Below are 14005 nucleotides of genomic sequence, written 5' to 3' on the forward strand. Positions count from 1 at the left end.
TGAGTCCTAAGGATGTAGAGGAGTCAGAAAGTTAGGTTGCCTGCAGCTTTACTCTAGACCTGCTGTGTCCAAGCTTTACCACTTGACACACTGGGCTGTATTGAGGACATGACATATGGCTAGTGTAAAACCAAGTTTGACATTTTTCTTAATTTGTTTAAATTTTAAAATGGAAGCAGTGTAAAATCCTTCTACCATGGAACAACTTTATTCTTTTGATAGGACTGCTTTAACTCTTGCCTCATATAATGTACAGTTGTTGTAGTGCATATATACTTTTTACTTTTTAAAACATGGGTATTCAAAAAAACTTTAGTAGAAATTTTTATTAGAAAAAACTTTACGCATGTGGCTAGTGTTGTATTTCTCTGGGACAGCATTGTTGTAGACAGTTGGAGGTTAATCAACGTGAAACTACCTGGGCACATCTTCAGTCCGCTCTCAACAAGGAGCCAAACTCTGTTAGCAACTCTGTAATTGACTTGCACTTTTGATGTTTTCTTCAGACCAGGATTGATTTTAAGAACTTGAATTTCCGGTCTAGATTTGTATCTTTAAGGCATCTTTAAAGGTTGACTGAATGGACTGCTTTTAGCTACTCTTTTACAATGTAGCAAATGTTCTTTGCTTAGGGGAGAAGGGAATTGGATCATGAAAAGGGTGTGCATGGTTTCTCATCCTTTGTCTGTTTTGCTACTTTGACCTTATAATTTATTATAAAAGTGGAAACGCAAAAGTTATATAAAGTAAAAAGAGAAGGCTCCCCCCCACACCCACCCTGGTCCACACACTCTGTTCCATAGTGCAGATCTTGAAAGGCATTCTTCAGACCTTTTTTATGATTAGTTTTTTTGTTTGTTTTTTAGGATTGGAGTTCAAACATTAAAAATTGAGGTATAATTGACATACAACATTATATTAGTTCAAGGTGTAGAACACGATGTTTACATGTTTGTATATATTGCAAAATGATTACCATAGTAAGTCTAGTTAATATCTGTGACCATATGTAGTTACAGAATCTTTATTCTTGTGATGAAAACTTCTAAAATCTACATCCTTACCAACTTTCAAATATGCAATACAATGTTGTTAACTGTAATTGACAAGCTGTTCATTACATCTGCGGGACTTACTTATTTCATACCTGGACGGTAGGTACCTTTTGACCACCTTCACCCATTTTGTCCACTCCCTACACCCTACCTCTGACAGCCACCCGTCTGCTCTCTGGATCTGTGAGCTTGGGGAGTTTTGTTCTGTTTTGTTTTGAGATTCCACATTTAAGAGAGATCATACGTTATCTGTCCTCTGACTTCTTTCTTTCAGAGTCCATCCATGTTGTCACCAGTGACAGGGTTTCCTTTCCTTTATGGCTGAGTAATATGATCACTTTTTTTTTTTTTTTAACATTTATTTATTTTGAGGGCGGGGGAGGGAGAGGCAGAGAGGAAGAGAGAGAATCCCAAAAAGTCTCCCCTGCTTAGCACAGAGCCTGACATGGGGCTCAATCTCACAAACCAGGAGATAATGACCTGAGCCAAAGTCAAGAGTCGGACGCTTAACCGACTGAGCCTCCCAGGCGCCCTCGATCACTGGCTTTTAAAGCAGAAAATATAGTTAATTTAACAAAACCATCACATCCCAAGAAATACTTCAGGTCCATATTATGATAAATTAGAGGTGTGAGACCACTGGAAAGATGAGAGGAAGGAGAGCACCACGTAGGAAAAGATGGGAGGCAGAGAAAGGGGGGGAGAAACAGCCAAGAAAGAGGGGAGACAAGGGACCGGGGGGGGGGGGGGGTCCCAGCCACCAGGTGAGGGATCCATGCAGTAATTCAGTAGCTCTGGCCGATGCTCTTTGAACACCATCTCTGCTGAAACTGCTAATGTCGATTCACAGCTCCTCAACCGTCTCCACCATGCTGCTTGCTGTTCCCCAGCCATACAGCTAGGCATGTACAACTGGCTTTCCAACAGTTTCCACAGCAGAACCTTTCTTTCTGAAAATGAAACCTTGTATCGGAATGCCACATACAGAGCTGACAAAGGCAGAGCTGCTGTGGATCCCTAGAGCCCAACCTTCTAGTGCTTCTCCATGTCTGGGGAGCTCTGCAGCACCTGCAGTGAGACTTTTGCGGATGACAGTTTGGGCGATACTTTTATTAAGGTGTGTCCGTGCTGAGGAGCAGTACCTGGAAAGAGAGAAGTATCTGGCATGGAAACAGCAATGTTCAGAGCGGGTTGTGCACATAGGATGAAGGAAGCAGCTGGGTCTCTTTGTTAATTATTGAAACTAGTGATCTTCAGGAGTATTTTCAGAGGCTTTTAAAACATTTTTTTATTTATTTTTGAGCGACAGAGTGTGAGCAGGGGAGGGGCAAAGAGAGAGGGAGACACAAAATCAAAGCAGGCTCCAGGCTCAGCTGTCAGCACAGAGCCCAACGCGGGGCTTGAACCTACTAACCGGGAGATCATGACCTGAGTTGAAGTTGGACGCTTAACTGACTGAGCCACCCAGGCACCCCCAGAGGCTTTCTGATATTTATTGTATAAAACATCTGTGAAAATCTTGTACCTTTTGGCCTCCATTCTTATCAAGAAGTCTCATTTGGAAGATCACTATACACTGACCAAGGTTCATAGTATAATTAATAATTTAACACAGTAAGTTTTAATGTTGTTAATTAAATAGGTTTAAAATCTGAACTATGGAAGACAGTTTCTAAAATCCTGTTTATTATTTTCTCTTTTAGGAGAAGATGATGGTGAGTTAAAACTGTTCTATTTGGGTTTGCCTCAAGTGTAGAGAAAATGTTTTTAGTGATCAAAATTTGATTTTTCCCTTTATTCAAAAGAAAATGTTTATCTTATTTTTCCAGAAATAGCCACCAATGAATGGTGACAAAAATAAATGTTTTATAATGTATATTTACCCTATGTTTGAAAGATGTATAAATTCCATCTTAAATATTTAGTGTAGAAACCAGGATTACATTACAAGTTCCCCACTTTGCGGTTATTATAATCTGCTTGAATATGTTCTGTAGAAATGGAGACAAGATAGTTTTACCAGATAGTTTGTCTTGTGCCTTTGTTTTCTTATTGTCTTTGTAATTTGTAACCTCTGTTACAGTAATAAGTAATCTGATGAATAGTAATTTACCACCAATTGATTACTCCAGGTTACCAAATGAATATCAGTCATAAATTGCCCCCAAACAATCAAAATAGTTATTTCAAGTGGCTGTTTACTTCTCTGTGCTCAAGGCAGTGATGAGCACTGTGCAAGGTAGAAAGATGTGTGAGAGATGATGCCTTGCCCTACAGATGCTGACAGTATGTAGCAGGAATGACCAGCACTGCTCATAAATAATGGCAAAGAAGTGCTGCACATACATAATAAAACAGTAAGTGAGCTAGCTCTTTAGAGGTGGGACAGATCCTGTCCCACTGATCTGGAGGCTTAGTGGAGGAAGTGGCATTTGAGAGGAGTGTTGAGTAATGGGACAGGTTTAGGCTGATAGAAATTGGATCCTGTGTGCTATTAGGAGGAAATAGCATGGACCAAGGAGTTCAGAAGAGAAGAATCAAGCGTGTTTGGGGAGACCGTGTTAGCAGTAGGGAACACTTCATACAGTAGTAGTTTAAGTTGGGGGAGAGGAGCAGAGGCCATTCTTGAGGATTGGGGAGCTCAACTTTTCCTGATAGCGTTTGGGATTTCTTGAGTAAACAAGTGAGATTATGATGAATGGTCCTTAGGCAGAGTATGTGGAATAAGTTCATCTGTGGGAAGATGTTTGTGTAGTTTTGCAAAGTATGAAGACTCTCCGGAGACAACGTTATTCCCCACTATCTAATTTATCCCCTAGACTCCTTGCTCAGCTCATCTATGTGTTGAGTTTGTCTTCTGCTTTGCTTTTCTCAGGTAGAATAAAGATAGGTAACTCACAAAGTCTATTTTGATGAACTAGATTGATGTTTATTGGCTGTCATTTTTTTTTTCTAGTCAGAACAGCATTGGTCTAGAAATCGCTCTTTTAGCATTAGTACACGGCTAAGTCAGGTCCTTCCATACTTTAGGCATTGATGTTCCTGAAAAATTTTTTAAAAATTAAGGGATCTTAAAATTACCTCTTGCAATTTAGGAGTTTTAGAGAATTGAGGAAATGTATCTAGCTTTACTGCTCAGGAAAAAATGGAATAATTACTAATTTGATTTTTGGATTATAATTCACTGTTTTTTTTTCTAGAAATTTTAAGGCATTATATGGCTGTTATGAAAAGCAAATTTAAGATTGTTAAACTCTTTCACCACCATACTTAGGGATGTTTAAGCCTTCTAATGAATAATATTACATAATATTTGACTGAAAAATTTCTTAAAAATTTTGCTTAGTCAAGTATCATTTATAAGAAAATGTTCCCAAAGTTACTTAAAGTACTTTGGGGCTTTATTTTCTAGAACCATATGCCTATTTTTCTACTTCACATGAAGCAGTGGCCATTTCTAGAGGTGTTCCTTAATCTGTCGTAGGAAATACTTTATGTGCTTAATTTATTCTGATTTGTAGGTGACTGTTTAAAATATTTTAACCCAATTCTGTGTGTATCTTTTTTTTTTTTTTAAAGGAGAATCGTTCTACACGTGGCTAGAAGGTAAACTTACACATCTGCATTTTAAATTTATTAGTCTCCTATAAAAATGTATGGATTGATTGAATATATTTTTGTAAGTTCAGGATTCATTACCTAGACAACTAATTTTTACAGTGTTGAAAGAAAACAACAGGGGCGCCTGGGTGGCGCAGTCGGTTAAGCGTCCGACTTCAGCCAGGTCACGATCTCGCGGTCCGTGAGTTCGAGCCCCGCGTCGGGCTCTGGGCTGATGGCTCGGAGCCTGGAGCCTGTTTCCGATTCTGTGTCTCCCTCTCTCTCTGCCCCTCCCCCGTTCATGCCTGTCTCTCTCTGTCCCCCAAAAAAATAAACGTTGAAAAAAAAGGAAAGAAAACAACATATTGTAAGTTGTTGTATTTTAGGATATAATTATTTGAAAAATTTGAGGTTATTGGTCAGCCAAAAATAATCAGCATTAGGGAGATATACACGGCACATACTGTCCTCGGGTTTTCATAACTGGCTCCTCGGTGTTATTTTCATTCTGTTTGTACCACTCATCCAGACTGCTTTCCTAGTAACCATTTTGCAAATTTGCTTTGTAGGTAGAGACCTTCTTGTTGGAAGGAAGTACTTGTTATATATATGAAAATGAGGGAAGGTACATTTGATTTCAGAAGATTAAACAATGTTTACACATGTTAAGATAGTCTAAACTTGTTTAACTAAAGGATAAAGCAATGTAGCTCCCAGTAGATACTTTGAACTCTTACATTTTTTGGTGTTGAAAATATAAATACTAGTAATGGAAAACTGAAGCATTCTAGGATTTTAACAACTTCAGTTGAAAACTGGATATATGAGGGGTGCCTGGGTGGCTCAGTCGGTTAAGCATCCGGCTTAGGCTCAGGTCATGATCTCAGGGCTCGTGGGTTTGAGCCCTGCGTCGGGCTCTGTGGTGACAGCTCAGAGCCTGGAGCCTATTTCAGATTCTGTGTCTCCCTCTCTCTCTGACCCTCCCCCGTTTATGCTCTGTCTCTCTCTGTCTCAAAAATAAATAAACATTAAAAAAAAAAACAACTGGGTATATGCTTTTTAAAAATTTACCAAATTGTCATTAATTTATGAAAGCAAAAGTTAAAATGTGTCGGTGAAAGATAACCAAGTTGAATGATACAGGAAATCATAACTGTATAGGAACTCTGCAGAGTTAAACTAAGTACTTTATTTTATGTTTGCTAATTGGTGATGTTACCTTGTGAAAATGATTTCTCTTTTTTATTTTTATTTATTTTTAAATGTTTATTTTTTTTGATAGAGAGTGCAAGCAGGGGAGGGGCAGAGAGAGAGGGAGACAGAAGATCAGAAGCGGGCTCTGCGCTGACAGCAGCAAGCCCGATGTGGGGCTTGAACTCAGAAACCAAGAGATCATGACTTGAGCCAAAGTCAGACACGCAACCAGCTGAGCCACTCAGGAGCCCCCTGATTTCTCTTTTTTAATGTAGTATGTACCTGTGTTGGCCATTATTAAGGTGAACATTATTGATGTGCCAGTACTACTAGGAATTATATTGATGAATGGCCTATGTGGAAGAAAATTCTTAATTTTACTTCATTAGCTGTATTCTAAAGATACAAATTGTGAAGACTAGTATTTAGGTTGAGAGAGGTGGTAAGGGACTCTGAATATTGATAATGGAGGATGAGAATGAGATTTACGGGCAATATTGAATTTTCTAGGGTATTCTTTATTAACCACTTTTCTAGTGTCCTACTGATGGGACTCCCTGAATACTGATACATGGTTTCAGAGAACACTCCTATATATAGGCATCTGATTGAACTTTTCTGAGATCTAGTTCGCTCATCTGGGACATGAGATTAACAATGGCCATCCAATTCACCTACACTGTACGTGTAGATGATGCCTGTAAAAATGCCTTTGAAAATCACTAAACAACGTGCAAATATCCAATAATACTGTTACAGTAAATCTAGCCCTTTTGTGAGAGAAAAAATTACATATCCGTGTCCTGTAATTCACTTGTTGAAAATGAATCTGGGTGAAATTAAATCCAAAAGAAAGAGAACCATTGTCTAAATTGGATAGTTGAATTTGCTCTGTATTTTTAGAAATAGAAATCGGTAAATTTTGCCTTTGTAAATCAGCTTCTGTAGATGTTACTTAACATGACTGTGATGGCTTCGTCATGCCTGCCAGCAGACTGCAGGCAGGAAAGAGCTGTCCAGCAATTTCCCACAAGGTGTGCTATGTGTTTTATTGGTACACTCAGTTGGCACATCTTCTATTATTAACCACTTTGCTTAAAGTTACCTTATTTTCACAGTTTATGGAAAGACATTTCTGCTCCTTCGCACTCCTCACCTGTCCCCATTCCAAGTAAAGGGCTTTGAGGGCTTTGCAAATTAGAATGGTCTCCCAGTCTGTGTTCTTATTTTTAGGCATATGAATTTTCACAAGCCGTGCTTTGCCTGTTTTCCCTTCTCTGGTCTTTAGACACTTTACTGGCTGTAAACACTGCTTACAGAGGTGCGTTAGAAGGAAAAGAAAGTGAACTATACATCTGATCATTTTGCTACTTGGTAACAGATTTAATGAAAAGTTTTACTAGAGGAAAAGTTAGTACTTAGTAGTTCATTAAACTTGTTCATGATGTTTATATGCCTTGCTACCATGAGCATTCAAACTGGGCCATATACTTTTAGGAAGAAGCTGCAAAAAAGAACTTAATTTCTACTTTTGGTCTCCATCCATGACAATGGGAATATTCTAGCAAGAATTCTAAATTAGGGAATGAGATCTCAAAAGAATTATATTTTCCTGTTAAAAGCTACTTGCTTCACAGCCATATAGGGTAGAACATCGGGTAAATTGAAGATCTAAAACATCTTGGGGAAAATGCAAAGCCAGCCGCGTACGTACTCTTACATTTAAAAAATCCCACAGCTTACAAGTGAGGTTTTTTCTTAGTTCCTTCCCACTGTTGAAGTTCATTTTTCCTCCATGGGGAGAGTTTACAAAAAAAAAACAAAAACAAAAAGCAAAAATGACAAAAACAAAAAATCTGTTGGATGGTAAGAGAAGGAAAAAGCCAAATGCTCTGCATTCAGTGGATTCTTAAAATCTAGGTTTTTGCATTTTTATCTATTCCAAAAATTGTCTATGAAGAATATTTTCTAGAATTTTTTCTTTTTTTTGTGGTTAAATATACATAACAAAATTTACCATTTAAATATGCGTAACATAAACTTTGCCATCTTAATTATTTTAAGTTTAGTGGCGTTAAGTACATCCACAATGCATAGTACTTTTGTAGTAAGAGTAAAAATGGAGGTAGGGGTAGGATAGGGTAGTGGAATTAGCTTGACCTCTGTTTGAGCAAAAGCCTGTGTGGCTTAAGGCTACATAAAATCATTTTCCATCATATTCCTGTATTCCGTCTGATCTGATTCTACTCAGAGGAAACAGTCAGCCTACTTTTTTTTCCTTGGTTGAAATTCCTGGATTACTGTTTCCCAGGTTTTGCCTCCTTACCAAGTGGACCATATAGTCCAGTGGAACTAGAGGATTGTAGGGTGGAGGATTAGTAAGACACACTAAAGAATCCGGAGGAAGAAGAGAAATGGAATGCGGTCTCGTCTTCCTCCACAATCAAGTAGGGTCGGAGAATCGACAGCCATAGGAAAGGGAAAGGGAAAAACAGCTGTTGTTAAGCCAAAGCAGTGGCTTTCTAATTGTATTGGCTTACAGTTTAGCCCTAACCCATGAAAAGTCTGTGCCACTGCTTTCTGAGTAACGTGGGAACTTGTCAAGTACACCCATACTGCTTGGAGCTCCAGGGCCCAGCATTTTCTGTCTTACTCTGCATTAGGTTAGCATGTGCATAACTCCATTCAGAAGTCAGAATCTTCTAGTAAGAGAATCTTGACCTAATCATTTTGTTATTCCTTGATTATTTTTAATTTCCTTGAACCTTAACTTTAAAAATAAGCCTGTGTACTGAATCTCCTTGATTCAGTGTTTCCGTTATCTAAATGGATGTGATTTCTTTTTCAATTTTTTTCTGAATAGGTTTGTGTCTGGAGAAGAGAGTCTTCTATAAGCTTATATCGGGACTTCATGCTAGTATCAATTTACATCTGTGTGCAAATTATCTTTTGGAAGGTAATCCCATTTTTATGTAGAAATCTTCTATTGTAAAAATTGTTGGGGGTGGATATATATTCTCTAGAGAGGGGAAAAAAACCTACTTATTAAAGGTATGCTATGTATTTCTCTTTCTCTGTAGAAACGTGGGGTAAACCTAGCTGGGGACCCAATATGAAAGAATTTAAACGCCGCTTTGACCCTGTGGAAACTAAAGGAGAAGGTCCAAGAAGGCTTAAGAATCTGTACTTTTTATACTTAATTGAGCTTCGAGCTTTATCAAAGGTCGCCCCGTATTTTGAGCGCTCAATTGTTGATCTTTACACTGGAAATGTAGAAGAAGATGCTGACACAAAAACCCTTCTACTGAATATCTTTCAAGATACAAGGTAAGAATATGGTTTCACTCTTACGTGGATCCTGAGAAACTTAACAGAAACCCATGGGGGAGGGGAAGGAAAAAAAAAAAAAGAGGTTAGAGTGGGAGAGAGCCAAAGCATAAGAGACTCTTAAAAACTGAGAACAAACTGAGGGTTGATGGGGGTGGGAGGGAGGGGAGGGTGGGTGATGGGTATTGAGGAGGGCACCTTTTGGGATGAGCACTGGGTGTTGTATGGAAACCAATCTGACAATAAACTTCATATATTGAATAAAAAAAAGATACAAGGTAAGAATTGACTATCAGCAATCTGAAATTCTGCACTCTGAATATGAATGAGGTAGTGCTTGAAATACAACAGAAACTGATTCCTGAAAGCCAGTTAGGAAGAGGGAGGGTCACACCTGAGAAGGAAAATGCTCAGAAGGACAGCAGAGCAAGTAGAACAGCCTGTCCACACTTGCAAATGGCCTGTATTTTCAAACATAACTTTACATTTTATGTGGTGTCAAAGTTTAATGCTGTTTTAATGTATTCTGCCAGTTTTGTATTCTTCCCATTGCTGTTTAAATTCAGATGCTGCTATAAGGGGGTTAGCATGAAGGCAGATACCTGAGGGACTGTTGTTAGCTTGACCTTCTAGAATAGAACCCCTTTTAAAAATGCTGAGTTTGTAAAATTTGAGTTTGCTGGTTGTTAAAATGAGCATAATTTAAACATGCATTAAATTATGCATTAAATTTTAAAACCTTTTTTTAAGAGTGTTGCACATTTTCCACATAAATTGCTTTTAAACTCATTTTTTGAATTATTTTTTATCATGTAATTTCTTTAAAACAGTCTTCTAAATTACAAAGCCATGTTTATGTTGTTTTACTCTTTTATTGAGTAGTTTACATATGAGCTGTTTGCCACCTTCCTGTGCTATTGAACTTCACACACGTGTAAATTATGATGTGTAAGCATTTGTTCAAGGGACAGAAAATTCTGCCAGAGCTCTACTGCCTAGTACTTGAATTTTTCGTCTGTAACTTACAGTCTTGTCATTTCATCAGGTCCTTTCCCATGCACTTTGATGAGAAGTCCATGTTTGCAGGTGACAAAAAGGGGGCCAAGTCATTAAAGGTAAAAAGTTTGAGCTTGGGGGCTAGGGCGGGGAGCAGTTTACTGGCTGTGTTTTAATCCTGTCCATCTGAACTCTTTCCAGTTCTCTATCTTGTTGAAGTTGGTCTGATTGGATTTTACTACAAATGACACAGAAAACCTCTTCTCTGTACTTTTCAATTCCCCTTTTCTCCTTTCTGTTCTGGCCAACTCTCAGTGAATCCTCACTTGTTACTCTGACCAATGAATATGGAACCTTTGTAAATGTAAATGTCTTTTTAAAGGTCTTTATCTTGAGAGCAAGTTTTCTTACTTTAAAATCACAGCGTGTCCTGTTTTGATTCTAAAATCGTGAACTGTTAGCCATTTTGAAGGCAATAAATACCGTATTTTTTCTAAAGTTTATTTAATGGGATATCTTCTGGAATGTTCCAGTTTCTGGAACTATTATGTCTTTGTCTTTATGGACTGACCTAAAAGGCAAAAAAATTACCTGCTAACCTAGGATATCAGAAGGAGACTATATTTAAGGAACCTTATCAAACTTCATGTTAGCAGCTCTGTATTTTCATTTGCTTACAGTATGTTAGGGAATATACTGTACCCTTAAAATGTTCATAAAAATAGTTGAAATGGACTGGCAAATAGTCTTTTAGTACAGCTCCACAATCCTTTATAAGCAGTTCTGAAATCCAGAAAGCTCCAACACGGTAATGTTTTTCTTCTGTTTGGTGCAAATTAATTTGTTAGCAAAACCTGACCAGAACTGATACACGAGTATTCATAGTGTTTTTCAAAAATTCCGCTGTATGAATATTCTTACATTTTGCAACAGAAACATTAATGTATTTGATGACTAGGTTTTGCCACACACTCCGGTGGCATGTTTCGTAATAAATCCTGTATGTACTGTATTTCTGAAATTTGGAAAATTCTGAATTCTGAAACACATTTGCCTCGGAGATGTCTTAGTTGTGGATATACTACAAGAACTACTAAATTAGCACCGAGTGATGCTTCACTCTGGAAGGGGTTTCTAGGGGCTTCTGAAGTGAAGTAACAGTCCCCTGTATACTAAATACAACTCTATTTTAGTTTTGGAAGATTGTTTTGTTTGATGATTATTTGAGGGGCATGTTGCTGTTGTGGTATGTAATGTAACATTAATATGTTTTTGTATTGCTGTCTATTTTCTAAGTATTTATACAAATGTTATACTTTTGGATAACTGGATCTTTCTGTGGAGGAGGAAGGTGGGAGTGAGAAAGGAACTAGCTTTCAACTAGAAATTGCTGGAAATTATGTTTGCTGTTTTTCAAAGGGTATAAAGGGGGACTTCAGTTCACTTTTCCATCTGCTCCTGAGAACACAAACTATATGAGAATGGAGAGCAGAGGACTTGTGTTCTTTCTGTTGTCTTGTGGCTGGGATACTGCTTCTTGGGAACCCTTTGGGCAGCCAGACAGGGCTTCTGGTGGCCAGAGTTTTCAGGCCGCTTGCCTCTAGCTTCATAAATAAAATGTTTACCTGGGTACAATGAAATGAAATTTATTTTCTGTGTTTGCCAAATGCAAAAGATGAGGAAACTCTCTTAACTAGTGTTAGCCTCAGAGGAGACTGATCTTAGAGTCCTAGAAACCATGATTTAGAGTCTCTCCTGTGTAGGAAACAATTACAGCACAATACAAGGTCCAGTAGGCAGCTGTCCCTGCAGAGGCTGTCTAGCAAATGTGAGGATCGCACAGCCCTGTGATCACCGGGGCTGATGGAGCACCCATTACAGTGTGTGATTCTAAGGGGAAGGATGAGAATTGATCATTGGTCTAAGGCCGGCTTTCCGATGTGGCCTCACATAAGCAATATGTGAAAAATAAGCCAAACGTAATAGAGAGGTATTTACCCCTTGTTCTATGCAGATATCAAATGGAGGCAGCAGTGAAGTTCCTTCAGAGTAAAACCCACCTATCATTTACGTTCGTTTCTCCCATAGTGTTACTTTGTAGAGAGTAGCACCTCAATAAAACATTTGTGTTAATACATAGAATGACTTGTATAAATTTCTATGGTCCGTTTTATGTACCATGTTATGTCATACAAATGCAAATATTTTTCTTCTTCGCTGTTGAGAAACTCCTTCATTAATAAGCTTCAGAACTTTTATTTCTTACGATTCAGACCAATGCAGTTTAATTTTAAACCTCTAATGAGCATAAAAAATATGTCCTGCACGTTAGGAGGAGTTCCGCTTACACTTCAAGAACATCTCCCGAATAATGGACTGCGTTGGATGTGACAAATGCAGATTATGGGGGAAATTGCAGGTTTGTATTTTGTCTTCTGTTTTAAAACTATTTCTAACCTTAAATTTTCCTCCCGGGAAGTTGCAGGTTTTTAGTACAGTGCCCTCATTATTCACTGAAATTAGAGGATCTAAAGTGTGGATTTCCTGCTTCTTCGATGAAAAAGATGAATATATTAAATCTGTGTTATATGTGTAAGAATGTCTCTCCTGTTTGTGTTAATGATTTTGGTTTTATCGTATTTGTTTCTATTGGTACAATCTCAGATTCATTTTTTCTTCTTTTTTTTTTTTAATGTTTATTTTTGAGAGAGAGAGACAGAGTGTGAGCGGGGTTGGGGCAGAGAGGGAGAGACACACACGGAATCTGAAGCAGGCTCCAGGCTCTGAGCTGTCAGCACAGAGCCTGATGGGGGGCTTGAACCCACATAAAAGAGAAGTTCTGCCAAGCAGGCCCATTTCTGTGTCTATTCAGTGTGAAAGGATTGTTTGATACTTTATCTTATTTATTTACAAGTATGACAAGAAGTCCTGGAAAGATCGAGACAAAATTTTTTCTCTAGTTCTAATAAATTTTGAAGTGTGGTTTTCACTAATAGCTTCTACGTTTTGAATTGCTAGGGGCCATAAAGATTGCTTTCAGGGTTACATATTGAACACTGTTATTCTAATGGGATATTTTCTAGGTTAAAGCATCTTAGTAATTTATGTCCAACAAGTGTTAAGTTATTCAGGTTCCTTAATAGTTTAGATACATTTATCATATACATAATGTGTGAGGAAGTAGAAACTGTAATTTGCAGTTTAACATTTTGGTGAAAAGTTCAGTTCATATGAATTTCTTGACTCTCATCACAGTGACTGCGTATTCCTTTTAACCTTTATAGTAATTATTACTACAGGAATTTAATTGTTAACATGTATCACTATTTTCTTTAGACTCAGGGTTTAGGAACTGCCCTGAAGATCCTATTCTCTGAAAAAGAAATCCAAAAGCTTCCAGAGAACAGCCCATCTAAAGGCTTCCAACTCACCCGACAGGAAATAGTTGCTCTTTTAAATGCTTTCGGGAGGTAAGAACGGTTTTCACAGTGAAGGCTTCTTGGGTTTTGCTGGCTTCAGCAGGACCACAAAGATCATCTTCTCTGCTAACGTCATTTGCTTTGTTTGGTTGACAAAGAGAAAGAATTCTATGGCATCCTACCTGTCCACACTGTCCAGGGTCTGCGCAGGTCCCAGGAAAAATGAATAAAGTCCGATCGCCTTCTCAGTGTCGTGGGGCAGATACTCTCCTGATAACGCTCCCTTCAGCTGGCTGTAGCCTGTTGGCACACAGCAGCAGGAGTAAGGAAAGGAAAGCTGGGTTGAGATGGTGAGAAAAGAAACAGACGACACCTTCTCACTGCTTTTTCTTTCCTAAGCCGAGGCGGCATTTT

At 38.3% G+C, this 14005-nt stretch overlaps 1 protein-coding gene and 1 long non-coding RNA gene across 5 annotated transcripts in view; one reads left to right on the forward strand and one right to left on the reverse strand.

The window, feature by feature from the left end:
- Nucleotides 1-14005, forward strand: part of ERO1B (endoplasmic reticulum oxidoreductase 1 beta) — a 61516-nt gene that overhangs the window by 41307 nt on the left and 6204 nt on the right. For all 4 annotated transcript variants that reach the window (XM_086679608.1, XM_086679607.1, XM_086679609.1 and 1 more), the window contains 6 exons: nucleotides 4635-4661; nucleotides 8713-8805; nucleotides 8930-9176; nucleotides 10222-10291; nucleotides 12505-12591; nucleotides 13509-13642. In XM_086679608.1, coding sequence (XP_086535734.1) covers nucleotides 4635-4661; nucleotides 8713-8805; nucleotides 8930-9176; nucleotides 10222-10291; nucleotides 12505-12591; nucleotides 13509-13642 — 658 coding nt within the window. The remainder of the gene's footprint in view (nucleotides 1-4634; nucleotides 4662-8712; nucleotides 8806-8929; nucleotides 9177-10221; nucleotides 10292-12504; nucleotides 12592-13508; nucleotides 13643-14005) is intronic.
- Nucleotides 1393-13761, reverse strand: LOC147575775 (uncharacterized). The gene is made up of 2 exons (XR_015241541.1): nucleotides 13604-13761; nucleotides 1393-2197 (listed from the first exon to the last, which is right to left on the reverse strand). It is a non-coding gene; the product is annotated as an uncharacterized LOC147575775 (long non-coding RNA).

Source organism: Puma concolor, chromosome D2 (genome assembly GCF_028749965.1).
Source record: "Puma concolor isolate L17-30 chromosome D2, mPumCon1.1.hap2, whole genome shotgun sequence".
NCBI classification, from domain to species: Eukaryota; Metazoa; Chordata; class Mammalia; order Carnivora; family Felidae; genus Puma; species Puma concolor.